At 46.2% G+C, this 13,066-nt stretch overlaps 1 protein-coding gene across 1 annotated transcript in view; it reads left to right on the top strand.

Moving 5' to 3' along the window:
• Nucleotides 1-6,245: 6,245 nt before the first annotated feature.
• Nucleotides 6,246-13,066, top strand: part of coro2aa (coronin 2Aa) — a gene marked incomplete at both ends in the record, with an annotated part of 8,749 nt that continues 1,928 nt past the window's right edge. Inside the window, 8 exons of the mRNA XM_079998817.1 lie at nt 6,246-6,446; nt 8,631-8,747; nt 9,171-9,320; nt 9,945-10,124; nt 10,684-10,800; nt 11,434-11,538; nt 11,671-11,767; nt 12,790-12,902. Coding sequence (XP_079854943.1) covers nt 6,246-6,446; nt 8,631-8,747; nt 9,171-9,320; nt 9,945-10,124; nt 10,684-10,800; nt 11,434-11,538; nt 11,671-11,767; nt 12,790-12,902 — 1,080 coding nt within the window. The remainder of the gene's footprint in view (nt 6,447-8,630; nt 8,748-9,170; nt 9,321-9,944; nt 10,125-10,683; nt 10,801-11,433; nt 11,539-11,670; nt 11,768-12,789; nt 12,903-13,066) is intronic.

A 13,066-nucleotide genomic window follows, 5' to 3' on the forward strand; every position in this document is an offset into this window, starting at 1 on the left:
GCCACATTGGGAATGGTGCTGTCCAGCCAAGTTTCTGTAATGATCGTCACACAGCTATCCATGTGGTGCGAAGTAATCCTCCGTCTTGTTTCAGCCATCTTATGACGAATGACCGGGAGTTGGTAAAGAAGACACTCGGCAGGGTTTTTTCTGTGCAGGTTAACCCCGTCCGGCTCTCTTGCCCCGTCCATTTGCTTCCTTTAAGGGGCACCGAAAAGGGGAGAGTGCGCCGCCGCATCCGCGCGCACCACTATCTTGGTGGGGTCCCGATTGTGTCTGTGACCAATCACAAGTCTACAATGCTATCACGTGCAGAGATGATAAAAAAACAGTTTTTTACTAACTTATTCCACAAAAATAGACTGATTTGGATCATCCTTGGACGACAGAGTGTCGTTATTTATTACGGAGGCTAGACCCCTAATAAATAAGGAAAAGTCCACATGACAGATAGGTATTTAAGTATTTCATGTGCCAAGCCCAAGATGAACACAGAATTGTCCTTCAGTTCCTTGTTCACCAGGGGGGATGGCTTTCGGATTGAACCACGCTCTGTGCCGGTTGGTAGAGCACCTGGGGAGGCATAGGCGGCACCCGGGAGGGAGCATCTGGAACTGGGAGTGAAGGACATGGGCCCTGTTCCCCATGATGTCATGGGCCTTTGCCCTGACCTGCTGCTCATAGAATGAGGCTCGGCTTTGCAGGGGCACTCCAGTGACTTTGGAACAGGTGTTCACTATGGTTTGGAGACGGTTTCTGTTTTTGGCGGTGAGGGATGGGAACCGGCATACGAAGGAGAAACACAAAATACTCTCGATGAAGGAACTGTAGAAGGTCAGTAGGATGGCTTTTTTGGACACTCAATGAATTCAGTTTCCTGAGGAAGTATCGACAGTGTGATTTTTGGCTTCTGTGTTTTGCTCAAACTTCAAGGTGTTTTCAAAGATGCTCCAGAGATATTTTTGGTGGTCCACGACATCGACCGCCTGGCCAGTGTATGACCGCTGGGTCTGTCCTAGGGAGCTTCCTCCTGAAATCTATGACCACCTTCTTTGTCTTGGCGATGTTCAACTCCAGCAGTGCATTGTCACACCACTCCATGAAATCATGGAGGGCGGGGTCATGATGAGGTGACAGTTTGGATGGATGCTCTGACTTTCATTAGTGTAGAGAATGAACGGGGGCGGTGGGGTCGGGGGTAGGATGTACTGGTGTCTGATAAATAGTGGACACAATTTGATTTGGCTTTCGATTTTAGGTTCATGATTCGATTTTCGATATTAACATGTATTGTTTTCAGCACTGATGGCTGTGGCATTAATCGAGTCTTGATTTGTAAAGAAAAACAAATGTTTCTTGATAAGTTACTTTTATTTGAATAATAACAATTATAAATAATAACAAAAATATGAAAATATTTCAACAACACAGCTAAACCGTTAAGAGCTTTATCAAATCTAGACTTTACAATAATAAGTAATTTATGACACTACTTTTAAGTTACTCACCAAAATAAGCGCAGAAAATCGGATGCTATTTCTTGCCAGAGGGGAACGCTGATAGTAAAAGGCAAATAACTACCTGTGTCCTGGCTTCTACATGTACTAAAACGCGATCGGCTCGATCGTCAACTCACCTTATGCGTCTGCGCGTGCTGTGTGCGTTGAAGGAGGCGGTGCAGCGGATCCCTCCGGGGCCGAACGCAGCTCGCCCAACTCAAAAATCCATAGTCCATAAAATTAGACCTTGGTCCAGATTGAACTGTCCAGGTTCTTGGCGAGGATGACAGGCTGCATGGTGTTAAAAGCATAAGAATACTCTAAAAAGAGGAGCCTTGCAAAGGCTCCTAGATGGCATGAGGAGGCCAGGTCAGGCCTCTCGAAGCGGGTGTAAAACCCATTTTGGTCATTGGATCACTGACCACCTCCACGCTCGCCCGTCTTCTCTCGGCCTTTGTGTTCACAGCGACCGTGGTTTTAATTCGCTGCCACCCTGCTTTGCAGATGCCTTGCTGATACTTCTGCGTGATCTTATTTTTGTGCTGGGTTTAAGCCTGGCTGATGGCCCGCTTCACCTTTCTGTTGACCTGTTTTTTCTCCTCCGAAGATCCTGTAAAAACACCCTTTTTTCCTCATTGAGGATGCCTTAAAACTCATTGGTCACCCGGGGTTTGTTATTGGGGAATTTAGTGATCTGCTTCGTAGGAATTACAGAATCGCCACAGAATGTAATGTGTTTTGATATTGTGAATACTTGCTCATCTAGACTAGTGCTTGAATCCAGGATCCATGTGGTGCCGTCAAAACAAGCCTGTAGGGCCTCAATGTTTGATGGAGTCCATGTTTTGACTGTCCTCACCTCTTTACTCGCTTCACCACAGGGATGTAGGCTGAGGCAAGTAGGATGATGTTATGATCAGCTGATCCAAGGGGGGGGGGGGGGGTGCTATAGGCTCCGGGAACTGGGCCATAACACTTATCTAGGGTCTTATGCATGCGTGCCTTTGAGTGATTTGTCCATGGAGAAAGTGATCCTCAAGGGTGAATTTGGGGGCATCTGGTGAGATGGCATCCGGTTTGTGTTGGGTAACAGATCAGTGCCTTTGTCAGCGTTTGTGCGTGGATGGATATAAACAACTATGGGGTGCATCGGCATTTGCATCTCAGTCCTCCTCATTTGCATCTGCTTTTTCTCTTGTGGTTGGATCCTTCTCCGTGAGAATTTGTGAAGTTCGACAATGGACGCAGTATCTCCGCCGGTATATTCCACGCCGGGTCAATTGCGCCTGCTGAGGGACGCAGATGAAGCAGGAACTCCACAGGAAGAAATGTTACTGAGGGGGTTGAGCGGCCGATCGGAACCCCGTCCGAACAGAGCGTCGCTTCCCACAGCTGGGAGGACCAGCTGCATGGAAAACATGCAGAGATTCATTTGGGCGATCGGATAGTTCTAGACCAAGGGAAAGAAGTAAAAATGTTGTATTGTCAATTACATAAAGTCGGCTCCCAAATAGAGTTGGGTTGATTTACGGTGTTGCCGGTCCGGTGTACGAGCCTTAACCAGTTTGGTTTTATGCAAACCAACTGAACCGGCGTTCTGGCAAATTACCATATTGACCCGAAAATAAGACAGGTTTTTTTCCCTGGAAATACGTCTGAAAGGTGATGTCGTCTTATATTCGGGGTCTAGACTTTTAAATGTCAATATACGGTAAGATAATAAAAAATAAAATGCGTCTTTCAATTTGTTTCCGCACACATACAGTACCCTACAACTGTGGAACAATGCCGACAAACCGTCCTCGTCCGATCCACCATTCGCTTTCCATTGCTGTGGCAGTTCACTGGGAACCCAAAATATCTGGGTGGCTTCCGGAAATTTGTGAAATTTGGTTACGCATTACCTAGTGGTACAATTCGGTATACCGGTCCCGGTGTTTGGTTTCATATCAAACCGGTTTGAACATATTCACACGGGCCCAATTCTACTCCCAAATATAACATGATACACGTTGCCAAACACCTGAAACCGCATGAAAACACGAGCACAGCACAGACAGCCCCAGGTGCGCCACACGAGCAGCGCCCCTAAACTGAAGAAGGGAGATATGGCACATGACCTCTGTGTTTATTAGTTGTTAGAAGAGGAAACAGATGCTTAAATGAGATCACCGTCTATACCTGTGCAGAGGAGACTGAAGAGATAAACTAAACGAGGTGAGATGAACTAAATAGATCGATTGCTTCTACCATGAACAGATGGATCACGTTTTACAGTGAAACTTGTGTCTTGGGTGTGGTTTTGGGACAGTTTTTATAGTCCCTCGTATCAAAGTTATAGTTACAGCCCGGACCAACATATGCTTCCGGCTTAGAAAGTCACCTCCTAACAAAAGAACAGCGGCGATATTACTCTCTAGATAATATAAAACCTGTGAAATGAAAGCTCACGTCGTTGCAGCGGTTGCTGCGCTGCCTCGTGTGCCGTTTGATCGCCTCGTTGCCGGTGTAAAAATAACCGGAACAGAGGTTTGATGATGACGTCTGTGTGTGTGTGTGTGTGTGTGTGTGTGTGTGTGTGTGTGTGTGTGTGTGTGTGTGTGTGTGTGTGTGTGTGTGTGTGTGTGTGTGTGTGTGTGTGTGTGTGTGTGTGTGTGTGTGTGTCATGCAGAAATAGGCCAGGCAGCGTGCTGTGTACCTGCCGCCGCAGCGATGGAAGGAAACCAGTCTCAGGCCACATCTGGCACCATTACAACCCGCTTCTAATGGGAACGCCGGGTTTCTGCCTTATCTGCCCCTCACGCCGGCCGCGGCGGCTTAGAAAGTCACCGTCAGCCCACGTGTACAAATGACTCGGACAAAAATTATTTCCTTTAATATCATCTTTTTCATCTTTATCATCATCATCATCATCATCATCATCATCATCATTTTTTTTGATCTATCAAAAAGTTCTTTGTGTGTTTATTTTTATTTATATGTTTGGTTATAAGTTAAATGTTCTGAAATAACATAGAAACTCTAATGAAATATATGTTTTTCAAATTGATTTAAAAATTGATTTTTTTTTTGGGCAAAATATCGGTTATGGGTGGACTGGGAGGGACTTTAATCCCCCCCCTTCCCCACAATGTCCACCATGGCTCACTGCATCGTCTACTACTACATCCCTGAATACACAGATGCAACCCCCTTGGGGGTAAAAAGCATGATCTTAGTTCCATTGTTTATTGAAACTGTAGTGGATACCATGCCGGTGGTTCATTCCTGTCAGCCTCACTTTCTGTTTGACTGTTTTTAAGTATATACTAGAACGGGGCCCTCCTAGTTAATGGATTTGTGGTGGTGGAACAGGCCAGGTGGGTTTTTAGCGTCCCAGAAATTACACTTGTTAAACGTGTTTAGTGATTTTAGATGTGACACACAATGCACATGCAGTATGCACACACATACACTCTCATTGGATAATGCAAGTTGATCATCCGGCACGACTGACTCCAAGCCACATCTCGTGTATGAATCTGCCGCTGGCACTCAGAGAAGATGTAGCGAAGCACCTCGCCTTAGGAGGAGAACAATCCAACTTGACGGTGCTGGCGTTCCTCCGCCGGCCCCGAGCTAGAAGGTGATAGGGGTGGGGGCGGGTGGGTGTAAATGGAGACACGATGAGTCCTGGATTCCTCACTCCCCCCCCCCCCCCCCCCCCTTCCTATTGCATGTGCGTGCCTTGATGGTTTACTCCAGAGGTCTTTCATTCAAATTAAATTTGCCTCTGTGGTTGGGGTTATGGTCATCCCCCCGCCGCGAGCCCCGCCCCACCCTTCTCTCCGTCCCTTCTTTCTTTCCACGGCCTCGATGGCCTGTCCAGCAGCCGCTCCGCAAGCCACACCCACCATCCCTCCGACCAAGCGCTGTTATTTTTTTTTACTCCCCGGGCGATGATGTCACCCCTGTTTATGTCTTGGTCAAACACATTTAGATTTCGACACATTTAGTCCCAGTGGCGCAAAAGTCAGCGTCTCGTCATCGCCGCCGGGTCCTGGGAGGTGTTTGGAAGAGCATTAGGGCAGCGTAGCCGTTCGAAAACTTCCTGGGTTTCTCTGTCCTTCCTTATTTTGTCCAAGTCTTTGAAGGCTCTTTGTTCTGAGGAGTCGAATCCTCGATGTACTAAACCTCGAGGCCGTCTGCCTCCTCCGCCTCTAATTCATAAATAATGACCATGCAGCAGGCAGGCGGGACGCCAGGCAGAGCGGCGGGGCAGACGGACTGGCTGGCCAGGCTAAGGCAGGGATACGTGTTCCTCACATTAATGACATATAGGGGGGTGTGTGTGTGTGTGTGTGTGTGTGTGTGTGTGTGTGTGTGTGTGTGTGTGTGTGTGTGTGGTGGGAATTCACTGTAAATTGTGCTCTTTGTATTAAGTTTTAGGTTTATTGTATTGTTTTTTGTCTACCTTATCTATCGCAGTTGGGCGTCTCAAGGCCTTGGGACGATTCGAGGCATACGTTGTGTAGGAGAAGAGCAGTGGGACTATAAATCACGGTCCAACCAAATTAACTTTGAGAGACGGGTGACTCTCCTTGACTCTTCCATCTCTCCCCCATCTCCTTCTCCCTCCCTGTCCTCCATCTCTCCCTCCGCCCCCTCCCTCCCTCTCCTTCATCTCCCCCCCTCCCTCCATCTCTCCCCCTCCCCTCTCCTCAATCTCCTCCTCCCTCCCTCCCTCTCCTCCGTCTCTCCTCCCAGATGACATGGCGTCCCCAGTACCGCAGCTCCAAGTTCCGCCACGTGTTCGGTAAGGCCGCCACCAAGGAGAGCTGCTACGATGGCGTGCCCATCACGCGCAGCGTCCAGGACAACCACTTCTGCGCCGTCAACCCGCGCTTCCTGGCCGTCATCACCGAGTGCGCGGGCGGAGGAGCCTTCCTGGTGCTGTCGCTCCATCACGTGAGTGTCTCCACCGTCGGCTCCGCCCCCCTTGTCTTGCAATGTGAACGACAACATTAACAATTCAACTGGAAAACAAAGGTGAAACTATGAATAAATATCTGTACAAATATCACTTAAAAAGGAAAACGAAATGTAAGATACAAAACTGCAAAATAAATAAATTAATAAAATGAAAATAAACTTTTTTTAAACCTGAATTAACCTAAACGCACTGAGCTAAAAAATAAAAAAAATAAAATAAACTGCATATTGCAGCTCATACCTGCTTTGACTCCGAATGACTCCCAAACGATCACAAGTGGACTATTATAACATGGAAAATATAAGCCGTCAAATCGAGTAAAAAGCTTTTATAAATGTTTATTCTTCAAAATAACTTCCACATTCCTTCAGCATTATAACAGAGATTTATGTTCCAAATGTGTAAATTGTTGTGTCACGTTACTTCACGGTGTCAACCAGAATTCTTTACGTAGTCGACCCAGTTCAGCAGTGGCTGCGTTATAGAGCTTCCTCTTGTCTTTCCTTTTTTCCATATTCTGAATAATGCGATTGCTTGTTTGCTTCCTCCTTGACTTTTCTATACGGATTGTTCGATGTTGTCCTTTTTTTTCCGTGCGCGCATGTGCGCACACACACACACGCACACACACACGGCAGCTGGCAGCGACAGCTCTGCTCTTAGCGTTGTGCCTTCTATAAATAGTGCAGAAGCCACGGAGCCGAAACGAGCCTCCGAAATGCCAGGAAACCCCTGGCAGCTCATCCAGGGTTTCGCTCTCTGCATTGAACCTGGTGCCTTTAGCTCAAACTCCTCTGGTCCGAAACTGATAAATCATGCAGGGAAACACTTATTTTACACTAATGATCAGTTATCGGTGCTATCAATAGCTTTTGCGGGGACCTGTCGAATAAACACACCTATTTTGTGGAGTTTCATGGGGGGCCAGGCGCCCTCACCTGCTTTCAGTCTGGATTCACGGTCTTTTAGACCATCGCCCCGCCACAGTGATTTATCACCACCCTCCTGGCGTGGGCAGATACTGCATACCAGTTCAAGAATGACATAACTCATCTTTTACCCCCCCCCTCCTTTTTTTTTTCTCTCCTTCCCTGTCTTCAAGTTGGTGGAACCTCAACCTCAAAGTTGCGTTTCATAATCCACGTGTGCATATTTGCTCTGGCGCCGGCAGATAAGCCTGTGTAAAATGTAATCCTCAATACAGTGAGCAACGTGGCCTCACAGGTTGAGGATCCATTGTTTTATCTGCTGGTGTCATCTGTGGCTGCGGATTAGGTTACTGGACTCTTTTCGGCCATGGTATCTGTGTGGCTTCAAAACGCACGCGCGCACACACACACACACACACACACTCTCACACACACACACACACACAGACAGACATGCATACACAGACTTTGCACTCCTTGTGCGTGTGTGTCTGTGTGTTTAAGGGGGTGGGGTGGCAGGACAACAGCCCTGGGGCCGAGCTTATGTCATTCCCATATGTCTATACAGTTGATGTGGGCGTGTGTGTAAGCTGTGAGGACAGGTTTCCTAATTGACTATTTATAAATGCACCAGGAACATGGGTCCTCACTAACCTGGTATATTTACTTGGACCCGGTGTGTGTGTGTGTGTGTGTGCGTGTGCGTGTGCATGCGTGCGTGTGCATGCGTGCGTGGATTTTCTGGTTTAGAAGTGCACCAGGAACATGGGTGCTCACTTACCAGGTGTATTTACTCGACCTCACTTTAATAAAAGTGTGTGTGTGAGATATGGAGATAAAGGCTTGTTTCTGTATAAATTAGACACATTGAGGGAATATATGTACATATAATAGCATCATTTGCAGTGAGGTACCTTTTATCTATCTATCTTTCATTTTTGTTTTCAAAATCTTCCCTGAGTTTTTTTGAATATCCTTGAAGTATTCTTTAACCCTTCGAGAACGGAACAGGAGACTTTGCTTCTCGTTCGTGTCTTGATGTAGAGTTACCTTCCCAAACCTGTGGAAAGGAGTTTCTCACTCAGGTTGTAGATTGAACCCCGACATATTGTATATTAAGATCCCTGAAAAAGAAGACTGTGCCACAGGACTCGATCAATACGTCAGAAAAGGCAGAAATTTACTTTATTCTCCATTTAGTAAAGCGTGTTGTTTGGATTCCCTCGTCAGACGGGGAAGGTGGACCCTCACCATCCCAGAATATCGGGCCACCGGGGGAATGTGCTGGACATCAAATGGAACCCCTTCAATGACTACTGTATAGCGTCCTGCTCAGAGGACACTACGGTGAGCGCACCCACACACACACACACACACACACACACACACACACACACACACACACACACACACACACTTTTTAACAGCAGCACTGCCCCATTGGAGTTATACCGTTAAAGTGTGTGAGAACAAGGTGATAGGAGTTTTATGGCTCGGCAGGATCGCCTCCTATAAACTATAAACCATTCCACACATTCCAGCGCTTTGACTGAGCAGAGTGGATCACAACAAACACCCCCTTAAAAGAAGAAACCCTGAAAACAAATTTGCTCACATCTATGGTAGGATGCGCCCAATATGCTTTCAATCCTTTACATCCAAGACCACACGTCCACCCCCCTACTTGTCCCACGGTTGTTTGAGGGCTTCCTGACTTAAAAAAGTGTGTGTGTGTGTGTGTGTGTGTGTGTGTGTGTGTGGTGTGAACAGGTGAAAGTGTGGGAAATCCCCCCTCACGGTGTGCTGAAGAACCTGACGGTGCCGTGGAAAGAGCTGCAGGGTCACAGCCGCCGGGTGGGCCTCATCGAGTGGCACCCCACCGCCAACAACGTGCTCTTCAGCACCGCCTACGACTACCAGGTAAAAGAACACACACACACACACACAAACACACACACATATACAGACTCGCACGCACTTTTTTTTATGTCACAGAGGAAATAAATTTAGGAATGAAAGTAAAAAGTAGAATAATAATGAGAATAATTAATGAGGGGCTTCGTAGAAAAGAAAGTGGATTCCTCACCATGATTAGGAATGTTTTCGAGGTAGAATACATAGACACATGCTTCATTCGTCCTCAGGGGGAAATTAAAACAGTCAGAAGAAGCTCACACCAAAAGAGGCAATGACAATGAAATAGCCATAGAATAAAAAGTGGAAAAAAGAGAAGGCAATACACAATAAAGCTCAATAACCAATGACCTGAAAAATAAGTGATGTACATAAACCTAAACACTAAACTAGAAGTGGTTGCATTTGCAATGTACAATGTACAAAAGAGGTTGATCAAAAAAAATATGAAATGAACTGAAGATAAATTATATGTACACTATACTTAATGATAAATATTGATCATTATAAGTAAACTGTGAAAAATAAGCCTAAAATAAGTAGTGAACAGTAAGAATTCCGCAATTTGGAATCCTACTTTTCACGATGCAGACTCTCAAATGTGAGTTCATCGTGTGTGTTTTTTCCCAGGTGATGATCTGGAACCTGGACTGTCCGGAGCACGTGATAAAGAACCCGGTGCGGACCCTCAGCCACCACACGGACGTGGTCCTCTCCATGTCCTTCAACACGGACGGCAGCCTGCTGGCCACCACCTGCAAGGACCGCAAGATCCGCCTGATGGAGCCGCAGACCGGCAATCTGCTGCGGGTACTGCTCCGCTGTGTGTGTGTGTGTGTGTGTGTGTGTGTGTGTGTGTGTGTGTGTGTGTGTGTGTGTGTGTGTGTGTGTGTGTGTGTGTGTGTGTGTGTGTGTGTGTGTGTGTGTGTGTGTGTGTGTGTGTGTGTGTGTGTGTTGTTTCCTGTCTCTTTCCCCTCTTCCCAAACTTATCTATTACTCCGGCACCACACAGCTAAAACTCACACCTCCACTCGGGGTCAGACTCACGGCGAAGCTCCCCGCTGTCCCCGGGTCAGCCACGTCACAGCCCATGCACTCTGCTTTTATCTGTTCTCACGCATTCCATTTGTTGGAAGATGTTCTTTTTATAAATATGTTGTTTTATATTCGTTTTTTTTGTATTGATCGTGTCTTTGGTTTTTTTTCTTGTCAGAATTTTATTGTTGAAGCAGTTTTATTGTTTATTATTCATTTTTAGGTGAATTGCATATTGCCAACTTTTTCGTATTATGTCTGTCTGTCCATCCGATAGTTCACCTTTCAAGGGGTTCTTACAGTATCATGACAGCGCTTGCTTCTGCTTTTTAAGGATGCAAACTGTAAGGCACACAAAGCCAACAAAGTGCTGTTCCTGGGCAACCTGAAGATGCTGCTCACGACGGGAAATTCGCGGTGGAACGTGCGACAGCTGGCCCTGTGGGACCAGGTGAGCAACCCGTACGGCACCGTGACTGGCGCCGCCAATAAAATCGCCGCAAACGAGACGTCCGAGTTGTGCTGTGGGCGAGCGGCGGGACGCGGGCCGCGAGAGGACCGTGATGAAGGGATCTGCTTTCCCTGGCAGTAGCGTTTACCTCCTGCTGCGCCCTCTGGTGGACAGATTGCTGAACTTTTCTGATTCTAGAGCAGTGTAAAATTGGGCATCACCAAAGCCATGCTTGACCACAACCACTTGTGTACCTGCTGTTGTTTATATAATAGGCATTTTAGGCATACTTGGCTGTTTCTAGATATGATACAACAATAATACAATGATAACAACGTGTTGATGCTTGTTGATGTTTGGCTGATGTGCCTTGATGTGAGTGCGCATCGAGTGTTTTTTCGAGGATTGTGTCCGAAGAAAGGATAAGGGATCGAGCTCTCTCTTTTAATTCTGCTCTGGAAATTGATGTTCATGTTGAAGTGATGGTCTGACTTCCGCGAAGGTGAAGAATGCTCATAGAGGGGAAATATACGATTATGTCAGAACGCGGAACCGCTGTCAGATTGTTGCCTTGATTTTTTTTTTTTTTTTTTTTTTTTTTTAAGTGTGTTTGCGTGCGTTTCCTCTTTCCAGGAGGATCTCTCGGTGCCTTTGTTACAAGAAGATCAGGATGGTTCCTCCGGCGTCCTCTTCCCTTTCTACGACCCTGACACACACATGCTTTATACCGCCGGGAAGGTGGGTTCTCGAAAAACGGCCGCCTGTTTCGCTCTTCACCTTATTGAACCCGAATAGCGGATCGGAGTCTTTAAAATGTGCCACGGTGGAATCCTTTCCGTTTCTCTCTTTCTCTCTCTCTCGGCCTCTCAGGGCGATGGGAGCATCAGATACCATGAGATCAGTTCGGAGAAGCCCTACATGCACTTTCTCACAGAGCACCGCTCGCATCTACCTCAGAAAGGAATGGGTAAGACGGAAAGACTAAAATCCACAATGTCCCGTACTTTGGTTTAATCTGAGTGGAGCTCGACATGTGTTCCTTTTCCGTTCACAAGCTCAAATAATTTCCACGGGCCGCGATTTGCACCCGAAAGCGAGCTCGCTGTGCAAACAAAGCTGCGTTATTTGAATAGGCAAAGCAGGTTGCTCGTGAATTATCTCACACACACACACACACACACACATAAGTGATACACACGCACGCACGCACGCACGCACGCACACACACACACACACACACACACACACACACACACACACACACACACACACACACACACACACACACACACACACACACACACACACACACACACACACACACACACACACACACACACACGCAAACCAAAGCACCTGAACATGACATGCATCCCACACTTGTAGTTCCAACGTAAAGCTGAAATGTCAGGAGAAGCCGTGGTGAAGAAAGAAAGAGGCGGAGGCGGGGTTGTTTTTTTTGTTTTTTTGGGGGCGGGGAGTGAACTATGTTATTTTTCCTTGTTTACTAAACTGACCCAAAATTGTAACAAACATAAAGAGTTTGGGATTCCCACTCCCGTTTTCAGAGACCAGTCAATTAACCGATCGACTTTTATTTCACCTTGAGGAAGCCTTGAGGAGGAATCCTCATTTACATCAGCGTCGAGTTACAACAGCGATCAAAATACAATAAAATGTTGACATACGTCTTTAAAATAACAGAGTAAATAATTGGATAAAAACGTAATTATACAAAATAAAAATCTATTAAAAAAAAAAATCAATGCAAAATCTTAAAAAAAATAAAAATCTCTATTAACATTATAGACATGCAAAATTTTAAAAATAAAAAAACAATAAAATGTATAAAAAAAATATATTTATAAATATTATAAGAAAAATACAAATCAATAAAATAAAACAACAGGGAAAATATAAGAGCTCTTATAATTAAAGGGCAATTACACAGAAAAAAAACCCACGCCCTCAAATGAGTTCCGTCTGCAGGTGTGATGCCGAAGCGCGGCCTGGACGTCAGCTCCTGCGAGGTGTTCAGGTTCTACAAGCTCGTGACAACCAAGAGCCTCATCGAGCCGCTCTCCATGATCGTACCCCGCAGGGTGAGAAGATCCCAACGTTCACTTCAGAGAAATAATTCATCGTACCAAATGTAATGCAAATAAATCCTGTGTGTGTGTGTGTGTGTGTGTGTGTGTGTGTGTGTGTGTGTGTGTGTGTGTGTGTGTGTGTGTGTGTGTGTGTGTGTGTGTGTGTGTGTGTGTGT

Source organism: Zeus faber (assembly GCF_960531495.2).
Source record: "Zeus faber genome assembly, chromosome: 4".
NCBI lineage: Eukaryota > Metazoa > Chordata > Actinopteri > Zeiformes > Zeidae > Zeus > Zeus faber.